This window comes from Lissotriton helveticus, chromosome 7, assembly GCF_964261635.1.
Source record: "Lissotriton helveticus chromosome 7, aLisHel1.1, whole genome shotgun sequence".
In the NCBI taxonomy this organism is placed as follows: domain Eukaryota; kingdom Metazoa; phylum Chordata; class Amphibia; order Caudata; family Salamandridae; genus Lissotriton; species Lissotriton helveticus.
Window position 1 is genome coordinate 1,667,271,035 of NC_136068.1, and position 27,365 is coordinate 1,667,298,399.

At 46.7% G+C, this 27,365-nt stretch overlaps 1 protein-coding gene across 1 annotated transcript in view; it reads left to right on the forward strand.

Moving 5' to 3' along the window:
• Positions 1–12,450: 12,450 nt before the first annotated feature.
• Positions 12,451–27,365, forward strand: part of GRAMD1A (GRAM domain containing 1A) — a 336,050-nt gene continuing 321,135 nt past the window's right edge. The window contains exon 1 of the mRNA XM_078655362.1: positions 12,451–12,636. Coding sequence (XP_078511488.1) covers positions 12,629–12,636 — 8 coding nt within the window. The 5' untranslated portion in view covers positions 12,451–12,628. The remainder of the gene's footprint in view (positions 12,637–27,365) is intronic.

Below are 27,365 nucleotides of genomic sequence, written 5' to 3' on the forward strand. Positions count from 1 at the left end.
AATTGCTGGACACACAAAGATCTCTACACCTGAAACATTAAACCCATAAGATATTTTAAAAGGTAGCCTCTCGGTGACCAATTATGTAAGCTAGTACAGATTTATCCGTGTGGCCAATTTCTTTGCAGCAGAGTTTAAAAAAATGTATAAGACTACTGTCAAGCTTTGCTTTTCATGACTCTGACCCTCATGGTTGCACCACCTTTCAGTTTCCTCCCACTGACTCCCAATTAATGGGTCCACAGAGTATTTTTTTCCAATTCCAGCAACGATGCTGGGTATTTTTAGAGGCTATAGTATTTCCTCCCACTTGGTACCACAAACAATCCACACTCCTCTTCCTTTCCATTGCCCCACATTCCCTCCTTGTCATATAATGTATACAACAGTGATTATTGGAAAATCTCAACCTCACATGCCTCCTGTCTTACTAAGCTACGCCCCGGCCAGGAGGATTTGCATTGTCTTTTCTATTGCAAAGAGTTTTGTGGATCATTAAAGAACACACTGTTGGATGAGCTCAGCTGATTAACATGATTAGACTCCAGCACTGCGGTGATGCGGGTGAAATCTTTTTAAATACATTACTCTATTTCGATGTGGATAGCATTTGCCAGAGCTGCTGCTCTTAGGCATCAGACCTGGATTATTTTTCTGACTATATTGTTGGGTACATGCAAACAGACACAGTTCAACACGCATACAATCTGCTCACTACATGAACTTTACCCGACTAACTCTCAATACTTCTCTCAATTCAAATGTGTCACTCAATAGATAACACAAAGTCTTCCCTGAAGAGATGCACACACATTTTGCAGAACAGATAGACACATGCATAGTTCAACACCAGCATACATTTGGCTCTACACACACACACTCACACACACACAGTTATGTTATGCAGATTTGTAGAGCACACTATTACCTGGGTGGGTATCCTGGTGTTGAGCAGGTGTGAGTCAAGGCACAGCTAGGGCCTTATGAGACTACTTGAAAAGCCAGGCCTTCAGCTTCTTGCAGAATTCAAGAAGTGAGGAGGAGGTTCTTATATGTAGTGGCAGGTCCTTCCATGCTTTAGGAGTGATGTAGGAGAATGCTTGACCACCAGATCTGATTCTCCATATGCGAGGGATTTGTGCAAGTGACAAGTGCGTTGTCTGGAAGGTTTGGGAAAGCAGGTGAGATTGTTGAGGTTTGCTGTGCCGGTGTAATGTAGTGACTTGAAATTGTAGGAAAGGAGTTTTAATTTTGCTCATTTGTGAACGTGAAGCCGGTGGAGCTCCTTCAGGTGTGGTGTGATGTGAATGCGGTTTGGAGGTTGAGAGTGATTCTGCCCGCCGAGTTCTGAATTGTCTGCAGTTTTCTGGTGAGTTTTTTGTTGATCCGGGCACAGAGGTGTGTTCCCATAGTCCACCGTGCTTGTGACCAGAGCATGCGTAATGGGTTTTCCGGGTGCTAATTGAGAGCCATTTGAAAATCTTCCTCAGCATCTTCAGGGTATTGAGGTGTAAGGCAGTCATGTCATTGACTTGAGCGGTCATGTCGAGTTTGCTCTTGATAATGATCCCAAGGTTCTTGGTGTGGGTGGGTGTTCAGCTTTAGACAACTGGTCTTCTTCCAGTGGGTAATTTCAGTCATTGAACTTGATCTGGGTATCTGTGAGGAAGAGAGTGAGTTACGTGTCATCCGCATAGGAGAAGACGTTGATATCTCGATAGAGTGGATTATGCTGCCTAGAGAGATCAGGTATGCATTGAAGAGAGTTGGGCAAAGGGATGAGCAGATGAGGTTATGAGCATCCAAGGAGTATGGTGCCAGGCTGACCGACTGGGGCTTTCCAATCAGGGATTCGCTAAGCACACACATTTGATTAAAAAGATACACACTCTCACTTTGCTCAGTACATGCACACGCTCCACTCTGACAAAAACAGGCAACTCAAAAGACACACACTTAACTCAAATGCACACACTAATCTCAGTACTCACACTTCGCTCAAAAAACAACATTTTATTATTTATAGAGCTCATTTATATCCAGATGTGGTGCAGCACTGAGGAACAACCTGAGGCAGATCCAGTGCGCATAAAATGAATGACATAATTAAGCATCACCAGTGAAGAAGCCAGAATGGTCTGCAGAGCAGGCTCTGGATGGCAGCCAGGCAGACATAAATATGTAGCAATTGTCATTTTGCCTTGAAGTGCTGTCTTTTCATATCACTACAAATTTCATTCTGGAAGAACTTGTACATGTTATGGTTTTTACCCTGCGCACATTAACATCACTTGTCACTGGCGAGGACAAGAGCTTGAGTAATGCAAGTTGATGCCTTGTGGGTCGGTCATACAGTTTTAGAGAGTCCTTACCTTTAATTGTTCATAAATATCTGAAAACTGTCGCAGTTTTCGCGTAGCAGACATACATCAGTAAGCAGAACAGGACCACCATAGCAACCGGGAGCTAACCTACCAAAGATATTCGAGTTAATATGGTCCTGGCGGACTTCAAATGTCATCATTCAGGTTATGACCAAAAGAAAAAGTGCAAAAAAGCAAATTCTGCCTCCCACAGAAGCGCTCTTATTGTTGAGTGGATATAATAGGGAACTGAACCAGCCAGAGTAGGTAATAGGTTGAGCAGAGATGAGGGGAAATGTAAAGCATGGTGGTGAGAGTGGATGAAAGTGGGCAGAATCAGCAAGAAAAAAAAAATTGTGTCTGGAGAAAACTTAAAAATGTCATGGATCCAATAAGTGCTGCTCGGACCATTGAGCCTTCTGCCAATGTTTGCAATTTCCTATCTGTTTATTTTATATGCGAAAAATGTAAATACGTTGTTTTAGTTTTTAGATGCATGTGTCATCCTTCACAAAGGCTTGTGATTTAAAACCGTCCTCAATGTATTTGCTGAATGTCAACCTTCTCTTTGTGTACTCTAGTACTCCTCTTGCCCTTTCTATTAAATCTCTCTTCTAGCGGAACCGATTCCAGCACATGTTCTGTCCAGAGATCTAGAGATCATAGCTCCTGCCCTGAACTTCTGTTGCAATATCTTGCTTGTCTCTTCATAAGGATCTCTCATTGTAAAAACTAAAAAGATGTGGTTGTTTCTCTGCTCAAAAAACCTTCAGCAGGCTCAGAACTTCACAGTATCTTCTGACATCTCTTTGCCACCCTCTTCTCAAATGTCTCACAATATTTTTCTGTAAGAGGAAGAAAGCAGAATTATTTTGTGAGGCATTTCCTTTGAGTCAGGGCCAATAGATGATTAATTGGTAACATCTGTTGAAAATACTGCTGTTCATGATTGTTGGTTTAGAACTTACTATTTCATTTCATTTGAATAAGAGTTATTCTTTTTAAAAACTTGTCTCTCTAAAGGTGGCAAATGCAAGCAGTCAAAGCTCACTCTAGGAGGTGATAAGGATATTGGAACTCAAACACAGTATGCCATATTAATCATACCAGATTAGCTCCTTATTCTGCCAGCCTCACTTTTTATTTTTTGTAAGAGACTGATTTAGGGCGAGACCTAAAAAGGACCACAAACAACCAAAAAACTGCCCACGCTGACCTGCCTGACCAGGCCTTCTGGCCCTGCCAGACTGCCCTATATGCCAGTCCTACCCTGCTGCGTGCGTACATTAGCACATTTAGAAACCTTGCTTCGCTCTGAGGGTACCGGTGGACAGTGCAACCCCATCACTCACTCTTAGTATAAATGTGCACAGTGGTAAGTCCTTCTTCGTTCGCAGTGTACTATGCATATTGAGAAGCTTTTCCTCACTATGAGGGTACATGTGCACAAGAGCTATTTCACTATGAATGTATGGTGTGCACAAGACAAGTCTTCAGTGAGAGGGTGTGTGCACACTGGGAATCCTTTTCCTAACTTTAAGTGTCTCTGTAAGAATTGAGAAGCCTGCCTTTACACGAGTGCACGTGTGCATAATGACTATGAACCACAATCATTACCAAACAACACTAGTGCAACACCAGAGCATTATAAGCTACATTTTAGGAACATTAGGAAGCATCAGTGACAAAACCATGTCCAAGCAGCAATCGGCCCTGTATCACAAGAACTTTGACACTGCCATAACATGTTCCTGCCAAAAAATGCCTTTCTGTCTCTGATGTCTGGTACTCTCTTTGGTAACAAATGCCCCAGAACAATTATTTTCTTTCCTCTATAAAGTATCACAAGGAGTTAAACAATCGATCCAAAAGTATAGACGAAACTGTAAAAAGTTCAGTCGGGTCGGGGACAATCGATATTTGCCCGGCAGTATTGCCTCTGTGACCCTCTAGTTATTTAAATCAATGAAGAGGCAGGCGCTGGAGACTGGAAAGCAGGAAACAAGGGTTTTTATTCTCTCCGGAGGAGAACACAACGAAACGGACAGAAGGTATCGTTCTGAGGTGCTCTAACTGCATCCCTGAGGCCTGGCCTCTTATACACAAGTTTATCTCTTTATTACATGTAACACATTCTCGTTGATACTTTGATGTACGGAAAGACATCCTCAGAATCCCCCCCTTCCCAGCCCGTTCCCACGCAAGGTTACAGTGGAAGTCCCCGCCCCGTTCACAACAGGTGATGATCATCGCGCAGCTGGGTATTCCGCCGATTCACGGAGTGTGCGGGTTTCGATCGGATCTCGTGGGATGGGGGGGGGCTTTGATCATCTCGGGGGTCCTTTGAGGAGGGAAGCTTTCTATTGTATGGGGAGGGGCAAGGGATTGGTATCGGCAGAGCTAGGTGTCGGCCTGGGAACGGGGAAGGCAAACGGGCACACGGGGAAAAGGGGTTTGCATCAAAAGGGCCGGAGATCATGACGGGGAAGCAGGGAGGTGTCGCGCTGGGAACAGGATGAGGGCCTGGGGCAGAGCAGCGCCGAAGAGGGGTTTATGACTCAAGGCAGGTGCAAGCAGGGGGTGGATAGCGTGCAGGCTTAGTGAAGGCGAAGGGCTATGTCAGGGGCCAGCGGCATGCAAAAGGGTTCGTTCTGATCGGGGCATCTTAGAAAATGGCGGGCGCGCACGACAAAAGTGTGGCATCAGGGGAAGAGGCAAGATGGCGCAGATAATGTTCACCAAAACGTACTAATTTTCAACAAAACGTAGAACCTTTCCTGGTCGCTGTATTCCTGATTCAGAAATATTTTCAGTAGTTTCTTTGACCAAAATGTTTTCCTTCCAACAGCAAACAATATCTTGCCTTAGAAGTTTCCATGCAATGGCCACTTTACTTCACCCCTTCAGGGGCTAGATGTACTAACATTAGGATTATCGATTTCTCAATTGAGATTCTCTCCACATCGCAATCAGGAAATTGGTATTCCTACTGTATGAAATTTTATTAGAGATAGAAATCACAGCCATCACAAGGATGGTGGTCTGCTGAGGTCAGCAGACCACGATGTCTGTGATTGCTTTTTAATAAAGCAATCTTTTTCTTTTTTTATAAATGCAGCTCGTTTTCCTTAAAGGAAAATGAGATGCGTTTAAAAATAAAAAATGAAACTTTGCAGTTGCATTTCTTAAGAGAAGGCAGTGGTCCTTGTGACCACTTTTTGCTCCTAGAAAATATTTGTTTTCCATTCTCATAGGGGAAGAATGGCTCCCTAGGGGCCTCTTCCCATTTGTGAACAGTTTACCACCTCCTTCAAGGAGTTGGTAGATATGAATGTTTTGTGGCTAGAATTCAGTCGCAAAATATTCATGTCGCATTCAGATTTGGTATTTGGAAGAGGCACCCTAAACACACCCCTTTCAAGTACCAAATTGCAAAAACAAATTGCAATTCTGTAACGTTTTACCTAATCGCGTTTTGTACATTTGTAAAGGTATTTTTGTGGTTGTAAATGACCCAATTCCGACCGCAAAAATGATTCATAAATGTGTCCCTATATTCCTAGAAGAATGAGCTCTATTGCGATTCTCAGCTTTTGTACTTCAATGGCCCCTTTTGACCCATTCTATGTTATATTATGTCATAAGGAATTTATAAAGCACTGGTTTCACTCCGAGGAGCATCATGGTGGTATGGGGGCCCAACATAAAGTACAGACCTGACTCAGAACTCAGATAAGTGGGAGGCATAAGCCATCAGGAGCACCAAAGATTTAGGTTTTCAGGGCTTTCCTGACGTTAGCCTCTGTCTGAATAAAACGAAGATAACTAGGAAGGAGATTCCAGACGTTGGTCCCTCGGACAGCAACTGATTCTAGTCCAGAGACCACCCCAACCATAGATCTTGATCCGCACTGCTCACATTCTGGAAGGATACTCTGATACCTGATCCGCCATCCAAACGCTCCACAGCTTCCAATATGGTGGACCACAAAGTGCAGGCAAAAAATAGGGACCCCTGTAAGGTTTGGAGGCCTCCTAGGACAGGGCAATAATGCAATGCAAAACAAATTTCCTAGGCAGTGTTTAGGATTCAGTTAACATGCTGGCTGGTCAGACATCAGAAAAACGGGGGATAACCTTGGCTCAGTGCAATACACAACACAGATTAAAACATGGATATTTCTTTTCTTCTATTTGTTTTTTTTAAAATACAAAGAAGGATTGGATACAATACATATATAACACATATATCTGAAATTAAGAAAGTGCATGATACATTTGATGCAGTGAATTCACCCTATGTAACGGTGGGTGGATACTGTATCTCAGAATAAACCAATACATTAAAAACATACTTTTTACATTTATACAATACACCATTTATACAAACAGGTAATGTAATGTGGCCAGAAGCTGTAAGCACTCATTTACATAGAAATGTTCAACACATGTCTTTCTTACTGACCACCCATGCAGTTGTGTATCTTCGGCGGGGGGAGCTCCACACATATCATTTATGCGCTATATAGTGTTATAAGTAAATCTGTATGTCTTTACAAATTTAGTGGCAATTTCAATGGGGAATGTGCTGTCTGTAAATCACCAATCTTCACCAGGCTTCTGTAATATATTTGGGACACTGTCCTCCAAAATTCATTGTCAACTACATACTACACCCTTACCATGAATGGACGTGTCTCATTTGCTACACTTGTTCTATATTGTATTGTGATGTATTGCAGCATTTATATAGTGCTTACTAACACATATGGGTCACTTGAGCACTAGCCTGCATTAGTAGCAAGCTACACCAAGAAGGGGTTGTGGTTAGAAGGGTGTTGTCTTTATTTTGTGATCCTATGTGGTAAGTGCTTACATGTTGTGATTAAGGACCACCAAAGTGCAGTTGTCGTACTATGGAACACAACACGTAGCAATGTGGTGCGTGATGAATTGTAAGACAGACATGCAGCTTTATAGTTTTCAGTGTGCTGGTTGCTTCTAAGAAGCTCTGCAGGTCCCTTTATAGTATTTTTTATGAGTATAGTCTGCTTAGCTGGTTATTGTATAGTTGTGTTCCTGAGTTGGCATTGCTGGAGAAAGAGGGAGAGAGAAGTGGAGTGGTCTGCTAAGATGGGCATTTTTTACTATCATCTCAAATCTGAGTGTCATTATGAGATGTGAAGAAGCAGTCAGAGTGTATAGATATTTGGAACCTGGAGTGATGGACTAGATCAAAGTCCTCATAATTGTCCGGCAGTTTGTGACAGGTCTCTTGAGTTGTTGCATGCCTGTTAATTAGGTGGTGTCTGTGCTTTTGGCTAGTATTGAATAATCCTTGTAACAGATATGTCTTATGTGTATATTAGAGGTATAAGTTACATTTTTCTGCTGACTGGGAAGTATTATGGTCTTAGTATTATTGTGGGCCATTAATGTTACCAATGCAGTATAGGTATGTAATTTCATATGTATTGATATAGTGCTTACAACACCTGACTAGGTGTTGAAGCACTTTTGGTCGGGCAGCACGCTGCTTTGGAAATCAAGGTTAGCAGTCCATATACTGCTCTGTGAACCATAGGTCACCCCTTCTTAGCGTACCTGTATATTGAAAGCAGTTTGCTGGTTGGGTTGTTTTCAATCTGAGGGTTGTAAGCTGCAGATTTTACTGGAGGGTGTTACTCTTTCTGAGCTCTGTTGCTGGGATGCGTGGTGGTGTATTTATCTCGGAAGCAGCCACCCTTTCAACTGTCTTCTGAAGTGTATATGCTCCGGGGTGCTTCTAATTTTGGCTCTAGGTGCATTCCAGAGCTTTGAGGCTTGTACCGAGAAAGTAGTGTTCCCTACAGATTTCTTATGTTGAGGTTTTATGATGACAGGTGGTGCGAGCCTGAAGCGCAGTGTTCTATTTTGTTTGTATTGCTTGAATTTAACTTGTAGGTATAGCAGTCCTTTTCCTTGCAGAGTGAGCAATAGGGTGCCAGTGGAGCGATTGGAGGACTGCAGTCACGTATTCCCTTGGCTGAAGGCAGAGAAGAAGTTTTGAAGCAGCATTTTGGATGAGTTGTATTTTGTGTTTGATCAATGTGAGTGCCCCAGGGTATAGGCTGTTGCCATAGTCAGGCTTGCGGATTACCAGTGTAAGGATGGCTTGCAGTTTATGTTGGTAGGCAAGCTATGGGAAGATGCAATGTAGTGTTTTCCTTGTATAGAATGCACTCTTTGTGACGCTGTTAACATGTAGTACTAAAGATAGGCCTGAATCCATAGTTATCCTGAGATTTCTAGCCTCTCTTGACATTGTTGAAGCGGCCTCAAGTTCTTCAGCCCATATGGCGGTAGGCAGGTATTTTTTCAATTGTCTGCAGGTCATAATCTGTTTTTGTGCAGCCCCTTTGAGATCCGTGATGTAACTTTGAAGGCAGCACCACCACTCTAAAAATGGTTTCAGCAACGGTGTCACTAAAGTGTGTGTGCTACTTAGGGGGGTCACAACAGAGAACAAGGCCCACATTGTCTTTCTGGCTTTCTTAGTACACAGGATTTTCACAGTTAGATGGGGAGGACCGCACCCACTGATAGAGCACATTTTATCAAGCAGAACTGAAAGAATGCACAATAAAGAATGACAAACCACCCCTTCAAAGACCTTGTATAACCCATATTCACACTCTCTCAAAGACGTATGGCCAAGGCTCCCCCACCTCGAGGGTGCCGCACACATGGTGTCCGTGTCAGGACCCTTCAGGAGGGGGTTGGCAGTGCTATGCGCAGCCGCCCCATTACATCATGGGCAGAACTGGCTGCCGGTGGGGCTAGGACCCCATAAGTCTTTGGTTCGGCTTCCGCTGCACGTGTCCATTCGGACCGCAAAGTCCCACCCATACAAGGGGGTACGAGGTGGCGGTCGGGTCCGTTTAGGACGATGTGCAAAGACTCTGCCCTCTCCTGCTCCCGTCGCAGCCAGCGACGCTTTTTCTGTCCCACCCGCCATCCCCAGAGCAAATACGGCTAAGGTGTCCATGCTTGGGGATTTGGGTTTATTTTGTGTGTTTTGGTACCTTATTTGTTTTCTTTTTCAGGTCAAGTGCTATTGTCATATTTTTGGCTATGGGGCCATGTGGGTGAAGTCATGATTGAGGATCAATTAGGCACTACCTTTCCTTACATTTGCACGACAGCGGGGTCACGGGCCAACACAAGGGGTGAGGGCAGGAGGTCGTTGAAAGGATCCAGGGGTGTGGGGATTGCGAGCCATCACTGGCATCTTGCCCTTATGGCCAACCACCCATACGTGCGTAATAGGCATGCCTAGCAATGGCCCTTGCGGGGGAAGTGACGGGTGTAAGGGGTGCCCGAGGTACAGTGGTGGCTCCTTCTCAAAGGCGAAGGAGCGTCACCCCACTGCCTGGCTCAAGGCCAGCAAATGAAAAATAAAACAATGCTCTAGCATTGTTTTATTTTTCATTTGCTGGCTGAGCCAGCGCTGTAGGGAGGGGCAGGGCTGAGGTATGGGAGGGGGAGGAGGAGTGCCATGTGCATTTTCTAAGTGCTCATTTGTGTTTGGCCAGCCAAAACACACATGGGCACTTAGTTTTCTCCAGCCCGGCTGCATAAAACAGCTGAGCTGAAGAAACCCCACACACTCCCTGGTCTGAGCGTAGCGTAGCGTCTTTCCAGCTCTCTAAGACCAATCTCTGCGCTGCTCTGCAGCACGTGGATTGGATGTGGGAGTCTGTCCCAGGAGCTGCTGGGACCAGGAAGAGGAGAGGAGGCGCGACGCAAAGTGGGAGTCGGTTGACGACTTCAGGTAAGTTCTTCTTTTTTTTTTAAAACATATTATTACTACCACCATGCGTTTCCTCCACACGCCTCACCACCTTTTGTTTGTGGTGGCCCCCGGCCCCCACTGCTGAGGTAGGTATCCTAAGGAGGGACCCGCCACAGGTCATTGGGCGGAGAGTCTGGGCCTAGACCAGAGAAGAATCACAGGAGCCACTCATGATCTCATTCGAGGCATGCATTGGGATATCCAGGAACATGTCAAGATAGTGGCAGGAAGATGATGTCTAGCGCCTCTGTTATGGTTAGGTATGGATCACTTGGTGTATATTATGATGTAAATATAAAGGGTAACTGTGTAAGCAACTGGGAAAATGAAGTGTGATTGAGTTTTCAATAATGTTTGTACTAAAATACGGCTGAGTTTTACGACCCATAATCCAAGGAATTGTGTAGAGTCTGAATTTGAGGGGTGGGTGGGTGGGGAGATGAGAGGAAGTGGCTGGTTGTGGTTGGACGTCTGAGGGCCTCGGCAGTGCCAGGGCATGTTGGCAAATCATGGAGTCCCCCTATAAAAAGTGGTGAGGGTGTCCTGCTATCCCTGCATTTCATGGAGATAAGAGGGTCCTCAGTTTAATGAATATGGGTTGTCCGTGAAGTGTGGGGAGGCTACAATACCCCCATTGCCTGGACTCCTCGATGTTAATGAGCCGGCAAATTAACGCTGTTTTGTCCTCCTGCTTCCACACGCTCCGCTTGCTTCCTAAGATCTTCAAGTGGATCCCCACGAGTCCAGGAAAATGGTCACCCATACGCTTGTCAGCAGAAGACTCGACTACGGCAACACACTCTACGCTGGCACGACCCAGAACCTCCCAAAAAACTGCAGAACGTCCACAACGCTTCCGCAAGGCTCATCCTGAATATTCCATGCCACAACCTCATCACCGGCCACCTGAGAGACCTACGCTAGCAACCTGTCAACAAAAGAATCACCTTCTAACTCCTCACGCATGCCTACAAAGCTGTCCACAACGCAGGGCCTGCATACCTCAATCCCCGCCTCTCCTTCTACACTCCCACAAGACATCTTTACTCCATCCAACTGGCCCTAGCCACCATTCCACGGATCCGCAAGACCACGCCTGGAGGACGATCCTTCTCCTACCTTGATGCGAAGACCTGGAACTCCTGCCTCTACACCTCAGGCAATCACCATCGCTGTTGCAATGCAGGAAGGAGCTCAAGACGTGGCTCTTCGACTGAACTGCAGACCCGCCCACCCCACTTAGCACCTTGAGAACCCTCACGGGTGAGTAGTCCTGCTTTATAAGATTATAGATTGACGGATTGTCTCTAGTTATATAACATATTTTTAAAAGGCCTCTCTTAGGCAGACAAAGCCATCTGAAGCAACATAGCTGACAAGATAACACCTTCGCTGTGGCAGCTATTCCGCCGCAGCGCTAAGGGGGCGGGGGGGCCGCGCGGCGCGGCACCCCCATGCTGGTGACGGAACCGCTCCGTCACCAGCCTCGGTTGAGCTGTGCTCATGACGGATCGGTTCCGTCATGGCTCCGCCCGCTCAATAGAACGCGCCGCGCAGGCGCGAAATCAGCGCCATGCAGGCGCGTCGGGCGGGCCATGACGGAACCGCTCAGTCATCAGCACAGCGCTACCGCGGCTGATGACGGAGCGGTTCCGTCATCAGCGCGGAAGGAGTTAACTTGCCTTAAGCCATCAGGTTCACTACAGACACGCCTGGATTTTCAACCACATACACTAAGCATTCTGGGACTTGTGGTTCCACTCGTTCCTTACAGAGCAGTTGCCTAATATTCACAGCATGCTTGGTGATGGCTGAAAATACAAGGCTCGTTCAAAGTCGACCTCTCGACGTGGGGGCCACTTTTTGTTGATTTACATAACGTAATGCCTTGTGTTTGCCGGATTTCGTGGATGTCTAAAATCAGACACTTCAGCAGCGAAAATCTGCAATCGCGTGTTTTATGTTTGGGTTTCATCTTGACAAGAAATGGCCAAGTTAAGGGTTGCTGGTGGGAATGTTTTTGTTTTCGCGTCACGCAGATGGCTTTTCATTCCGTTATGTGGCTGGCCGCCGCTCTAAAGGAGAGTGAGCCCTGCCGAGTGCGTTTAAAAAAGAAGCCGCGGTGAGAAAGGGGCGGCAGAGGCAGCCGGTGCGGTGGTGCCTGACTTCCTCCGGAGGGGCGGGGGGTGGGAGGGCTCGGAGGCCGGAGGAGGGTTTGATCTGCTGGGATCACATTTCTGATTCTGCCCAGCCGGGGGAGAGGGAGAGCGAGCGAGCCGCTGGCAGCGCTGCGCGGAGCGGGTCCATCCTCGGCCGGGCCGCTGGCTGAAGAGGGGCAGCTGGCAGAGCCGGGCCGGCGGCGGGAGGAAGCCCCGACGGCGGGAGAAAGGAGCAGGGAGGCTCGGGGAGGAAGCGGCGCCGACTCCATGCTATGTTCGAGTAAGAGGCTGCCTTCTGCCGTGCACGCACCGTCCTTTGTGCGCGCCCGGCTGCGGTGGGAGGGCGAGCGCGGGGACCAGTGTAAGGGGGGAGCAGGGGCAGTGTGTTCTAATGGGAGCTTGTGTGTGTATTCTGCTGAGGATAGATTTTGCACGCGCGAGCTCTGAAATGTTTGGCTGCAGCGCCTGTCACAGAAGAGATGAACATGGCAGTATGTTGCACCCTTCAGCTCAGGCTCCAGGTGGTCATTGCAAATGGCTCCACGCTTGTTGTAGGGTCCCGGAGGTGGTAGGACCCCCGCCCTCCCTCGGGATCTTGTCTTGACATATTTCCAGACTGTCATCTTGAAGGAGTGGTGCGAGGAAAGGATGGACATGAGACTTTACTTTCATTTTCCGAGCTGCTGTTGTCAGGCCGAGGGAGTGGGGGTGTTGCATGTTTTTTGTGAGCTTGCGTTGAGGTGTTTTGTTTTTTATTTAACCCTTTTTTTTGCCAAGTTTGCTGGCTCGTTGATCTGAGTGATTTTTTAATGTCTTGTATTACTATTGTGGATTTAGGTCTGGTTTACTTAGGGATGCTGTTTCTTGGAGAACACAGAACCCCGTGCACCTCCCCCGCTCGCCTCGAGGGGGCAGTGATCTTTTGTTTAACCCACACTTCCCGTCGGGGTCTGACTGGGGGAGGCCGCGCCACCTTGTTGCACAGGGGAATGGTAACTAATTCAGTTACTGCCTCTGTTCCTTTTAACCTCCAGCCGGGGACAGAGAGTCGAGGGCCCAGGGAGCATCGCTCCCCCAGAGAGCTAGCGACGGAGTGATGCGATTACTCAAAATGAGGTGTGGAGCCCTGCTGCTTTCACCCCCCCCCCCCCCCCCCCAGTCTACGACCTCCAAAGATGCACAATATATACCTCGTGTGGGGAGGGTACAAATACCCTCTGAAATGTGCAGACATCAATGTCACAGAATGACGCATACAGAGATGCTCATTAGTCCCTGCCGCTGGCCCCGCCCCCACAACTCACGGATAAATGGTGTAATTCTCCATCATCGGGGTGCACGCAGGCTGGTGTGTCCAGTTTGACGCGGCCGTGGATGCTCAGACAGCCCCCTCCATGGCCGTGATGCAAGCAGAAGGCTGCAGTCACTGCCGCCCTTGCTGGAGCGCACATCTGCCTTTCCCTGCTCGGGTCACCTCTGTGGGCAGACATCACTGTGTGCGCGCGCCCGCCTGTGGCTCTCCAGTCTGTCCCCGAGCCGCTCACCGCCTGCTCTGCAGCAGGTCTGTCTGTCCCCTCTCTGCTGTACTCCAGCTAAAGGGTGAGATTGGAAGAATTTGACTTCCTACCTTCAGAGCAGAGTGCGTTCTTAAGGTGATAAACAGAAACTTTCATCTCAAATATGAGTAGTATTCTGTTTGTAGAAAAACACACAATTTATTTTAAGCCAGTGATTTAAAAAAACACACAATTTATTTTAAGCCAGTGATTTAAAAAACACACAATTTATTTTAAGCCAGTGATTTATACACTACCAGTGCTTGCTTTGTAATTGGAAATTCATAGAAATGTTTGTATGTATGTATATATGTATGTATGTATGTATGTGTGTGTATATATATGTATGTGTATATATATGTATGTGTGTGTATGTGTATATATATATATATATCTCTGTATATCTATCTCTCAAAGCCCCTCTTTGAATCCGGCAGCAACATTACTGCAGCACCTTCTTGTGGCACACGACTGCAGGAAGTGGCTGGGCTGAATCGAACAGGAATAGTCGTATATATATCCCATGTATGTCACGCAGCTGCAACAACAGACTTGGGCTGAATCTGGCAGTGGTAGTAGGGAAGGGAAGCGCCTATATGTGGGACTGCACTGCAGGGACTGGTCTGGGCTTAATCTGGCAACATTAGTATAGCGCATTCATGTGGCATGGCACTGCAGAGATTGGCCTGGGTAGAATCTGGGAGCAGTAGTAGTGTAGCGCCTCCATGTGGCATGGAACTGCGGAGACTGGTCTGGGCAGAATCTGGCAGCAGTAGTAGTGTAGTGCCAGTAGTAGTGTAGCGCCTCCATGTGGCATGGAACTGCAGAGACTGGTCTGGGCAGAATCTGGCAGCAGCAGTAGTAGTGTAGTGCCAGTAGTAGTGTAGTGCCTCCATGTAGTACAGGGTCCAGCAGGTGAAAGCTAGGGTAGGCTCTCTGACATCTTTTGGGAGTATTTACTGATGATGGAGCATAAGAGAGGTTATAGTGTCTCTCGTCTGTCTCCAGGCACCAGTTGCTCCCACCTTGGTGCACTGTGACGTGTGTGTGACTATCAGTCCCAGGCTCCTGTGCGCATCACCTTCTTCCTGATGCTCGCTGCATACCTGTTGGAGGACCATCACCTTATGTTTGTGTCCCAGTGTTTGATGCTGGCTTGGGTGTCTGTAACTGGATCCCTTCACTCACAGGATGTTGGCTGTGTGGTGGTGTCTCGTCCGTCCACTATTATGTCCCTAGGGTTGATGTTGCCAGGAGCGTACATAACTGGACACTTCTGGCACTGCCTGGTATGTGTAGCTAACCCCTTATCTCATTGACTCGTGACCCGTAGTTTGGTGTTTCCTTTTACAGTCATGGCTGCAGGGTTGGTATGAGTATATGTCTATCATTACAGACCCATGATGGTTGGCACTTGTAACAGTTTGATCCTCTTAAATGCCTGCGTCCCTGCCACTGTCTGTGCTTCAGTGCCCTCGATTTGTTGCTGTCTCTAGCAGGTCAATCCTCGCAGTCTCATCCTCTGAGGCCTACGGCCCTGACACTACCTGGAGTGTGTGTAAACAGTCACTCTCCCTCTCTGTCACTCACACACACATTGCCGCCTGCTCTTCCTGTGTGTAATGGTTCCATCACCTGCCATGGCTCATGTCTGTTGGAGGAAGTCCTCCCTCAGGTTCATGGCACTGGGTTTGAGGCTTCATTTTGTAGTGAGAGTTCTCCATTATGCTGCATTCCTTTCTAACAAAGCTTTCGTTGAGTTCTTTTGACAGAGGCGGGTCTCAAGGCGTCCTCTCCTAGTAAAGTGTCAAGGGATTCGTTGGTACTCAGCGGAAGGACAAAGTTTAGTATTGCATATGCCTGTGCAGGTAAAGTGCTAGGATTGGGTGCTAGGGTCTTCATACCCGCCAGGCTTGCAGTTATATCCTGGGGTGTCGGGTCCTTCGCACCAACAGGCCGAGTTAGTCTGGATCCAGTGGGCAAGCAGAACTGGATCTTGGGGTGCTCTGCCCTTGGGATCCACAGACTGAGTTGGGTCTCTGAATCCACCAGACAAGTAGAGTTTAGTCTCTGGGTTCTTGGGTCTCAGTATCACCCAAGACAGAGCTTGTACTTGGGGTGATAGGGTCTTGGAACCCAGCAAACACAAGGAGTTGAGGGACTGAACGCTGAAACTTTTCAGACACTCACCCCAGTCATAGATCAAGGGTTGAATCCATCATCGTTCTTTAGCTCACTTCGCCAAGCTATATGCAAATCAGGCTTGACCCTGTGCCTCATGGGAACTGCCAAGCCAGGTCTTCCCTGAACCAGAAACAAGCATCCTGGTACCAGTTTCGGAGTAACACCCCTCATCAGCCAGGCTAGCTTGAATCCAGTGGCACAGTGAGCAAGGGACCCACGTCTGGGTATTCCCTGCCAACTTAGGGCGAGCAAAGCATACACAAGGAGATGATGGACGGAGCGCTGAAACTTTTCACTCACCCCAGATGGACGGAGCGCTAAAACTTTTCAGACCCTCTTCCCCCTCCCCCCCCTTGCTGTCACAGATCTGGGTTGAATCCATAATCGTTCTTTAGCTCACTTCACCACCTCAGTTCAGACCCAGCTATATGCAAATCAGTCTTGCCCTGTTCCTCATGGGAACAGCCCAGCCCAAACTGCCAAGCCAGGTCTTCCCTGAACCGGAAACAAGCATCCTGGGACTGGTTTCGGAGAAACACCCCTCATCAGCCAGGCTAGCTGGAATCCAGGGTCTTGGAATCCACCAGACAAGTAGAGTTTACCTCTTTGGTGGATCCCAAGAGCCTACCACCCAAAGACTAAAATCTACCTGTCTGGTGGATCCCAAGACCCTGCCACCCTAATACCAGTGTTTGGTCTTGGGGTCACAGTCTTGGGATTATCCAGATAGAGTTTGGCCGCGGGGTGCCAGGGTCCTAGGATCCCTCAAACAGGTAGAGTTTGGTCTCCGGGTCCCTGGGTCTTGGTATCACCCAAGACAGAGTTTGGTCTAGGGGTGACTGGGTCTTTGGATCCATCATGTAGATTCGTCTTGGCTGGTTAGTGTTTTGGGATGCACCAGGCCGCGTTAAATCTTGAAGACTGGCAGCATGGGCTGAACATGTGCCGAATTCAGACCCCCGTGACAGAAGATTTCTCTCATACACGATGCTTTTGTGTCTTGCAGCTCAAAGCGGGTCCCCCTGGAGGGCACACACCGCAGACAAAGCCCTGATGTGGCTGCTGTGCTTGTGAACCACCCTCTTCACGAATCACACATTCCACATTAATCCGCCTGTCTCTAGTTCTCATAACTCTGCAGAACCAGTTTAGTTACCGCTTCGGATCTCGGGTGTCCTCCTCCTGCTATCTAGATGTTTCTGACAAGACCCAGCAGAATCTCAACGCTGGCAAGTGGCAGACTGCACAACATACCTGAAACAACCACAAATGGGCAGTCCCGGGCAAGACAAACAGAAAGTGCAACCTGAGGGATAGAATCATACTTATTTGTAAAAATGTATATATTTAGCCCAGTATTCTTAAAAAGGGCATAAATGTGTATTTTACAAATGACGGTGGACGGTCTGTTTTTTTTGCAGACGCACGTGCTCGTCTACTGTCCCGCGCGGCCCCTCCCATCTCTGCCAACACGCTGCCAGCATCCTCACGCCACCGTGAGAGGCCTGGGGCAGTGCCAACCGCAAGACTGTCAACATGCAACGGGCTGCCCTAAAGCAAGGCAGGCTGTCCAGGCCTAACACTGGCCTCTGTGGCGCGGGCGGGCGGGCGGGGTGAGCTTTCAAGGGACCCGCAACCCTTCAGGCCCCCTCACTATCTGAGACAAGGGGTACTCGGGGGTCCCTCGTCACATTTTGGAGGGACGCGCGTCCAATTTTCCGTTACGCACTGCAGCTGTCTAGGATGCCACAATCGAGGGGCACACGGCTGCCACGCTTGAAGGTTCTTGCATGGGGGAAAATGGGAAGTTGGTACATGAAAGGCCGATATTTTTGCAGTCTGTATATTTATATTTATTTGGCCTGTGTATTTGCAATATTGTTGTTGCAGTCTGTACCCACACGGAGGCTGTGGGGATACATTACGGGGATACTCCTGGCACGTGATGCTCTAGTGATGATGTGATACGGGTTGGCACACACAACACGATGTCTTCCAGCTTAACATATGCGGTGTCCGCATAGCCCTAAGCTGTTCACGTTCGTTTCTGTGCTCTCACCCTGATAACATACCTTACCGCTGCATCCTCGGCGCTTTTTGTTGTTGTTTTATTTTTGCAGTGTTCTATAGCGCGAACTCGCCCCGGCGGTATCAGAGCGCTTTACATGACCACCAGTTGCATTACAGATGGGCACATTCATTTTTAGGCACGGGGAGATTGTTTGCCCAGAATCACAGGATGCATGAGCCTCCCACCAGACTCGAACCTGGTTCCCCAGCATCAAGGTCGGCCGCTCCTGCCGTTATGCCACACCCTCTCCGTTATGCCACACCCCATCCGTTAGCCAGAGAAGTGCCTTACATCCGGATTACGCCACAGGCCGTGCACCCTGATGGTACGTGAAGTCGTGGATGTGTGTATACCCAAGGAGTATTCATATCTAGGTGTAAAGTCCCCAAACTCGTCCTAGGAGCGGAGTGTTGCCCACTGCGCCCAGCCGTCGGGGGCCAGCTCTCATGTTTGAAGGCAGACATTACCTCCCTGCTTGGCGGCTGTCACGCCATCTTGTTAGCGCACAGGTGATGCGCCCTCGTGACCGTGGTGATCCTTCCGGAGACCCTGGTGTCAGGCGGCAGGTACCGCCTCACTTTGGGCATGTCCCTTCCCCGAGGCCAGTTCCCGGACCCTCCTGCTAGAAGGCAAGTGCACCATTGATTATTTTAGTCCGCGGTGCTCTAGTGATTTACAACTTGTAAATAATGAGCCAATTACGGCCTTGTTTTCACTGCTCTTACCACACCGATAAGGGAGAACTTCAACTCAGGACACGAGATTAGAGGGTGTGTAAATAAATACTATAAAGATTAGTGAGAGAGATGCCTGCCCTGCCTGTCTTCAAAGGGCTCTGTAATTCATTCTTTAAATCTGGCTTTGTGCTTTTTTTCTTCTCTCCTTCCCATGCTTCTCTTTAACATCTGTCCGCTTTACGTTTGGCCTACCTCGTGCAATAAAAACAAAATAAAATGCACATACTTGGGAAAACTTTGAGTGAACCCTCTTCATCTATTATTGGTCTGTCCAACTACCATTCACATTCTACCTCTGCCCACCACAGCGTAGGCGATGAGTCAGCCCACTTCTACCAACCATTGCCTCTCCCATCGTGATCAACAGCATTTTATCTCATTGTATGTGCACATCCGTCTTAAAAGAAGGGCTCTTCAGGGCTGGTGGGCCACTACATTACTTTTCTAATTCTTTTGACTTGTTCTCCTTCTCTTCCTTCTTCTTTTCCCTTCTTTTTCTTCTCCCATGTGTATTTAAACTATTTTTTCAGGTTATGGTAACTTAAAGCCAATAGTACTTTAGCTTTCGAACAATAATAATCATATTGCCTTTTGAAAATGCATTTCTATTAAAACTATATGCCGGGGTGTACAGTCAGTTCAGCTTTACTTCGGTTCTTTAGATAATAAAAGCTTGTAAAAACATTATTGACAAACAATTAATGACATTTGCCAATTAAGATTGTGTTTGTTAAAATAGTTATGATCATAAAACCGTTTTTACAAAGTTCAATTAAGACAGATGAAAGCGATGTGTTCCCAAAAAACAGTCCTTCACTACTGAACAGATAATTGACCATACAAAGGGTCTTTGTCTAAAAAAAGAAATATAGCAGTTAGCACATTTTCAATAAAAAGTATGGTGCTGCAGTAACCAAAACACGCCGCCCCTGGGGGGGAGGGGGGTTGTAGGACCTGTGTAAGAGAACTAATCAATAATAAAAGCAACTATATATCCAATTAAAACACCCCCTGCTTTTTCCTGTGTAGCCACACTATATAGATGTATCGACTACCACAAAATGTCACTGCCTGGCTAGTGTCCCATCTCAAAATATTGTAAGTCACCCGATATGCCCAGAAACCCAAGAGAATAAACAGCTGCTTGATCAATCACTGCCTGGGTCTGGCATAGGCGGGACAAATAAAAGGGCACGTTCAGCATCCTCAATGGCGTATTTACAAGTATCACAGCTTGGATAAGCAGTTTGGTGACACTTCATTTGTTTTGTGAAATTATTTACCTGAAGTGTTCCCAGTCTGAACTTAATGCGTTCGCTATTGGTGGTTAAATCTGGCCCATGTATGCTTCCTTGGCAGGGACATCTGGTCCATGTATGCTTCCTTGGCAGGTAGTTTTTTTTATTTTTTATTTGAAAAAAAAATGATTGCAAGTTCACCCCAACTTCCTCTGTAGTCATTGTATCACGTCTGCTTGAACCCACCACGCACTTGGGTCAAAGGTTCCTTATGCAGCTGATGCCAGGAAGTCAGTCCTGGCTCCCTGTGTTTTGGTCAGAGCATGGTCCTGCCTTCCGCTTTGATCATGTCGATTGTGTACTTTACTACTGTTATGTGTATTTATAAAGTGCACCGTCATCCGCGAGTGTATCCTGGCTCTGAGCATGTGTGTTCCTAGCACTGCCTAGGGCAGGTTGGTTAATTGAAGTGTGAAATCTGCAGCTTCTTTTGGAATTTAAGAAGATAAGCAGTGGCTCTGATGTGGAGTGAGAGTTTATTCCATGGGAGTGATGTAAGAGAACACTGTCGTACTGATTTGATGCTGCGTATGTGTGCGATTAGGAGTCCTGTGGAGCGTAAGTGTCTGCATGGTTGATTGAAGGAGGGGTAACTGTTCAGGTAGGTGGGGCCTGTTTTTGTGTGGTGCCTTGAGTGCGTGTGCATGGAGTTTGAAGTGAGGGTGTTTGCATCGTGGAGAAGCGTGGCTCAATGGTTAGAGCGGCAGACCCTGATGCAGAGGTTTGGCCCGGGACCAGGGTTGAATTCCCGCCTCGGCGGCTCTTGGACTCAATTTCCCCAGACCTGATAATTCTCGCCTCGGTGCCTAGTCTAATCATGGGTCCCACTCTGGGACTCTGGGCAATAGCTTGCTTGATCTCCACAACGGCCCCAGCAGCGCTTGGATGCCTGGCTTCACCTTAGGGGTGCCCAGGAGTGGACATTTCACAGGAAAGCCAGGATGGGTTCCACATCGGTATGAATACAGCGCTACAAGACCTCTGGGTAGAAGTGCGCTATATAAATACTCTACATTTACATTTACATATCAAGAGCCAGTCTAGTTCCCTGAGTTTCTGTGTGGTGTGACGTGAGTCCTTTGTGGTAGGTTCAGGATGAATTTGGCATCCGATTTCTGGATGGTAGTCTTCTAGGGAGTTGTTTGGTGATGCTGGCATGCAGGGTGTTTCCATAGTCCAACTTGCGGGTGACTAGGGCATGAGTGATAGTTTTTCTACCACACTGTTTATCCTCTATGTGCAGATCAAGTCTTTGGCAAGCTGTTGTCACTGCTGGTCTTTCTGGCTACAGTTCTGTGTCTGCCGCAGTCATGGTACAGGGCCTGGGCCGGCTTGTTCACGAGTAACCATGTCCCCATGCTGTGCCCACAGTCTGCCCCTTAATGATAATGACCTAGATGGCCAGGTTCGGCATGATTAATCCAGACACAACCTTGTGGGCTGTTAGTGTTTCACATATGTGTAAATAATGAGCAGACTGCAGTGTGGCCTGCAGAGCACAGAGGTGCAATGGAGAGGGAAGAGAGGCATTTCCCAGGAGACTGTGGCCTGTGAGTCTACTGAGTGGAAGGGAATCTGTGTGTGCATCAGTCGGTGAATAGGAGAGTTGTTCTGTAATGTGATGAAAAGGCCAGAAGAGTTGCCCGTGTTAGTCACATTTGGCTGACTTACCACATCACCTGACCAGATTGATTTGTATGCAATTACTGCCTGTCCGGTTGGATCCTGAGAACCATTGACCAGCAAGATGGCTCAGCGAATAAACGCTAGCAGCTAAAATCCTTACTGTACTGAATGACACACGCGTAAATCCCAGCAAGCCAGACTCTGGTGTTATTCTTCCGAGATAGGTAAATGATGTACTATTAGATTGGGTAATTCTGATATCTGTCATATACTGCACTGAGAAACAGAAATTGTATATAATACAACATTATCTTATATTATGACGTGGATATATATGTGTGTGTGCAAAAACAGGAAGCAAGGAACTCTGGGTAGTTTCCAAGGTTAGGTGGAGAGCAACTCCTTCATATGGAGCACTCTACAAAACCAGAGATAGTCAGTCTCTCTCTCTCCCTGACAATTTTTTTCTTACACCGGTCTGTCCTTTCATCTACAGTATTTTGTTAAGCTTCCAGCCTTAACTTAAACCTGGTTTGTTCTTCTGTCTCACTTAGGTCCCATCATCACTTTGTGTCTGGCTGCGACTCATGGACAGAAGCCCCTTTAACCCCATCCGCGCTAAGCGTTTTACCGCTGTGCGCTAAAGATTCGCAATTACCGCGTTACATGACGAGCTCAGCTCGTCATGAGCGTACGACAGGCATACCTCATGACGGGTGGAAGGGGTTAAAGTCCCTTTAAGTGACCCATTTCACACATTCGATCCACCGCCTTGTGACTTATTATTCTATTACTTTTGGGCACGAAGCTTTAATCTAATTTCACGGTATTCATGTTCGACACTTACTTCATTGTGAGCCTTCACTTGCATTGAAGCTGGCTTGGGCTGGTGCTTATGTTTGCTTTTTCAAGCTTTTAGCAACATCAACCAAGGGTAATAAATCTTACAAAACAGGGTTTATCTATTTAATTTATTCAAGCTGCTTAATAGACAGGTTGCGCGTTTGTTTCCTACTGGAGTGAATTTTCATCTTACCCCGGAAGAAGTCTGCTGGGCGGCCAATTGATCATTTAATCTTCTTGGTATTCCACATGAATAGCTTGTAGTTGGTAGCATGTTCTTCTGCTTTAGAAGCAATGTTGAGACTTGGTGTCCATGATGTAAAGCATAGGTAACGAGTCCCTGTCCACTTCTACTCTAAAAGAAACAGCTAGCCCTCCAATCATCCATTGACTGTATTTTCACCTTTGACCATGTGCAGCATCTGTTGTCTTTCTGATAGATGTGTGCTGTACAAACAGCACATGAATGCACCCATACTAATTGTATTCTTTACCCACTCAAGAAAGGTGATGAGGAGTTGGCCTCTCTTGCATCTGCTTCTGAACCGTGACAAATGACAAAGCAGACCTCATTTCATCCTCTTCAGAAGGAGGGAGTGCTCACAATTAATGATAATGTATGTGCACTGAATGTAGCAGATAAGACTTCAAAACTGACCTCATCTACCTACTACATTAGCTACAAATTGCTTCTCTTGGGTGACTGATGAAGGACAGGCAACAATTATTCCTTGGTTAAGCCATTTCAGCTGGAAGATGAAAGGCCGGACGGTGGAAGGCATGCATTTATCCTTGTGCAGATGAAAGAACAGGTGGTCTGTGCTGCTCTTAGCTTTGTGACCTTTTATTTGCACTGCTCTCTCACCAGGTGCCTTCTTCCCATCCTCTGAAAACCGCTGCTCTCCATTTCCACTTTTTCGCATGAAAGATGTACATTGTGAAAGGGCGTCACTCATGTGAAACTAATAATTAAAAGCAGTCAACCTGTCACACAGTCGCGTCATTGGAGCATCTACTTTGCCATTGGCTCCACTTCCTTGGAGACAGTCCACAGTGGAATCATCTAAGCGGCAGGATGCTCTGCAGCTGGATACTGGTTGACTTGGCTTTCTGAGGAGATGAACATACGATGATCCACAACATGAATGATGCTGAATTCCTCCTTTTGAAACCAGGATATGCTAAAATATCACTTATTATATTGAGAATACCATGGTGTTAAATTGCTCTGCTTCACCCAGGTTTCATAGTCACGTAAAACACTTGTTAGACAATTCACTGGCTGTCATTGTATCAATGTGGGTATGATAAGTGACTGTCCATTATCTTCAGGTTACATTTGTATGCGCTATTCAGGGGGTTGTATAAACAGACAACTTAATATAAATCTGTTCTGCCAAATCAAGCCAGTCAACCTACCTCTTAAATACAGACACTACTTGGTGTGTGGCTTTCATCTGATCTTCTCACAACCAGCAAACTTTCTGTGCCTGGCCAAAGATCTCTTTCCTATTCATACGCCTCACATTGACTTTTTGGGTAGAAGTCTCTGGTCATGTGATGGAGACAGTCTCCATCATTATGAAGGTACCCAGGACCTGGCGTTGGACAGCTGATGTGTTCTACCAGCAGTAACATGCCACCCACACAGACGCCAAGCCTCTGACTATAAAAGTGCATGAACTCTGTATAGAAAAATAAGGAACCCCCATAAGCAAACTGCAATAAACCAATTTATCAGTAAGTGGATTTAAATTTACGGAATTTAAGCCGACTGTACCATTCGGACATAAACTTCACATAATCCATTTAAGTTGAATTTGTTTTTGTAAAAGCAGCCCAATGTGGATGATGGCACTAGTCCAAGATGGCTACCGGAGTAGCAGAGCATTGTGGATATTCTGAACTCTTCAAAAACCAGATGATCTGCGAGAGAGTAAAATTGGCAAAGACAGGATTGGAAGGATGGACTGAAGGCTAACGGGCAGCGGCCCATATAGGGATAAAAGTGCCTTGGCTACATCTGTGATGATTAATAAGAATGTTTAATTCTATAACCGGTCTCCACTACCCACACAGCTGATGTTTTAATGTTCTGCCCCAATATGCACTGGATGATTTCTTTACATGCTTGAGAAACGCTCTTGCTGTTGCCCAAGCCAGTCAGTGGTGACCCTGAGTTAGGTTGGGGAAGCAGGATGGCATTGTATCCCCTGTTCATCACGAGCATGGGCACTTCCTCGATAAGTGACGGACCCAATCATTGGTTTCTCCCTTTCTGAGATGCCAAGGCTGGATTCCTGCCTGTGTCTGCTGATGCCAACAGTGACCACCTTCCACTTGTGATTTCCTGTCGCTTTGAGAATGAGCAGTTTCAGTTGTGCACCTTGTTGTCTCTAATGTCCTTCTACTTTGGACAAAATATCAGTTTTAATATGAAGGTGAAAAGGGATGATAAAACAAAAGTGCAACACAAAGTGATGAGCCTGGGAAGCTGCTATTTACATTCGAGAACTTGCACGGATGAACTAATGTCCGGACCAAGTGCCGTGAAGTTTGCAAGTGGCCAGTCACTGGTTATTCTGCAGGTGGGCTATTTCTTTCCACTTGAAGTATCTGGTGTAGCACGACCTGGCTCCAAGGAGCAGTACAGCACTTTACAGGGCCCCTTGCGGCAGCCGGAGAATCTCATGAGGAGTTTGGTACCTAGAACAGCATGGTGTATGGGGTCTCTTTAAGACCAAATTATAGAAAACTAAGATGTGTTGGGCGAGACCATATGTTATGTTATCAAAACCTAATATAGTGCAGTGAATCTCCCCCGCAAGTGCATATATCTGGGTCATGTAACCTACAGGCCACTCCACCGGTGATTTCATCTTACCGCGTTTTCATAATCTCCTAAGTGTTATGTATGGTCCTCCTAGAGAGCCAGTAGCGTGGGTACTGGATTCTGTAACCGTCATTCACTGCTACTTTGTCATAGAAATGGGAACAGAAGATGCTCAAACCGCTGTGATATAGGGGGAAGCACTTGGTGCCATTGTTCTCATCCCCATCCCCCTTCCCCTCCTCACCTGGGCCTCCAGAGCCCCGAGCACAGCAGCAGCCTTGCAGCTGGCGGTCTCACCTGCCTTTTCGTTCCTCCTTCCAGTCTCCACTGGCCCGAGGGCAGTACCAGAACGTAAATGGTGCATTGCCTTTGCCAGCCTCCTCCTTCACCTGCCAGCGCAGGTCTCTCCAGTCCCACGCTGACAGGAGCTGCAAAGCTGTGCTGACACGGCTCTCAGAAAGCCTGTCAATGGGACCTCCATAGAGAGACGCAAGCACAACCGCGGCGAGAAAGAAAGTCAATGGGTGATGGGGGCACGTGGGAGGAGGCCAGGATCTGTTCTATATTTTCACCTGCCTTCTCGTTCCTCCTTCCTGTCTCCACTGGCCCGAGGGCAGTACCAGAACATAAATGGTGCATTGCCTTTGCCAGCCTCCTCCTTCACCTGCCAGCGCAGGTCTCTCCAGTCCCATGCTGACAGGAGCTGCAAAGCTGTGCTGACACGGCTCTCAGAAAGCCTGTCAATGGGACCTCCATAGAGAGACGCAAGCACAACCGCGGCGAGAAAGAAAGTCAATGGGTGATGGGGGCACGTGGGAGGAGGCCAGGATCTGTTCTATATTTTGGTGAGGGGTGATCAAATGGTGGCCATTACATAGCATAAAATATTAAACCATGTGTAATTCTATAGATCAGTGAAAGCACAGGGGAGGTAAATCAATTTTCTTACAATCTTAAGTTTGTTTTGTCATGTTCCAATGCTGTGATTAGGCAGTCTGGCCAGCAGGCCACTTCTCTCTCTCTCATTCTCTCTTTTGTTGGGGGTAATTTGCTGTGCTATGAAGAGAGGTAGAGCGTCTCTTTGATCAACAGAGTTGGCTATGATGGATGAACATTGACTTCACCACAATCAATTCAAATAATAAGCATTGAAGTTGGACCTAGGTGGGGATTAATAATGAGAAATAGATCGGTGATTTAAAAGATAGCCGCTGAGCCGCTGTAACAATTAAAACATAAAATGGGAATACATTTTTTAACATAAGTGTTTGTATGATTTTTATTGAGATTATTTTTATATATATATATATATATATATATATATATATATATATATATATATATATTCACTGAAAAAACCATAGGTTATAGACCATATATAGTTAGGAATTAGCATTCACAAAACCTTGAAAATTCACTGAAAAAACCATAGGTTAGAGACCATATATAGTTAGGTGGACATTTTATTGACATAAAACCAATGAAATTCCATATATAGTTAGTTGCACTAACTATATATCGCGCACCCGCAATCCACTGCTGATGATGTCACATATTACATCATTCATGACATGGTCACAGACATCACTGATGACATCACTGATGACATCTCAAATGACATCACTGATGACATCTCAATTGACATCACTGATCACAACACTGATGATATCATTCATGTGATAATACGATGCACGTCCTCACACTCTAATATTACCTTTGATACACCCAGTGTTAAACACAGACAACCATTCTTGAAGTCATTGACACACCAATACCAGTTACTACATATGCACACACTGATTCCTAGGTCTATACACACATCCACTCATTTACCCATAGAATTACTCATACATATAGTCAC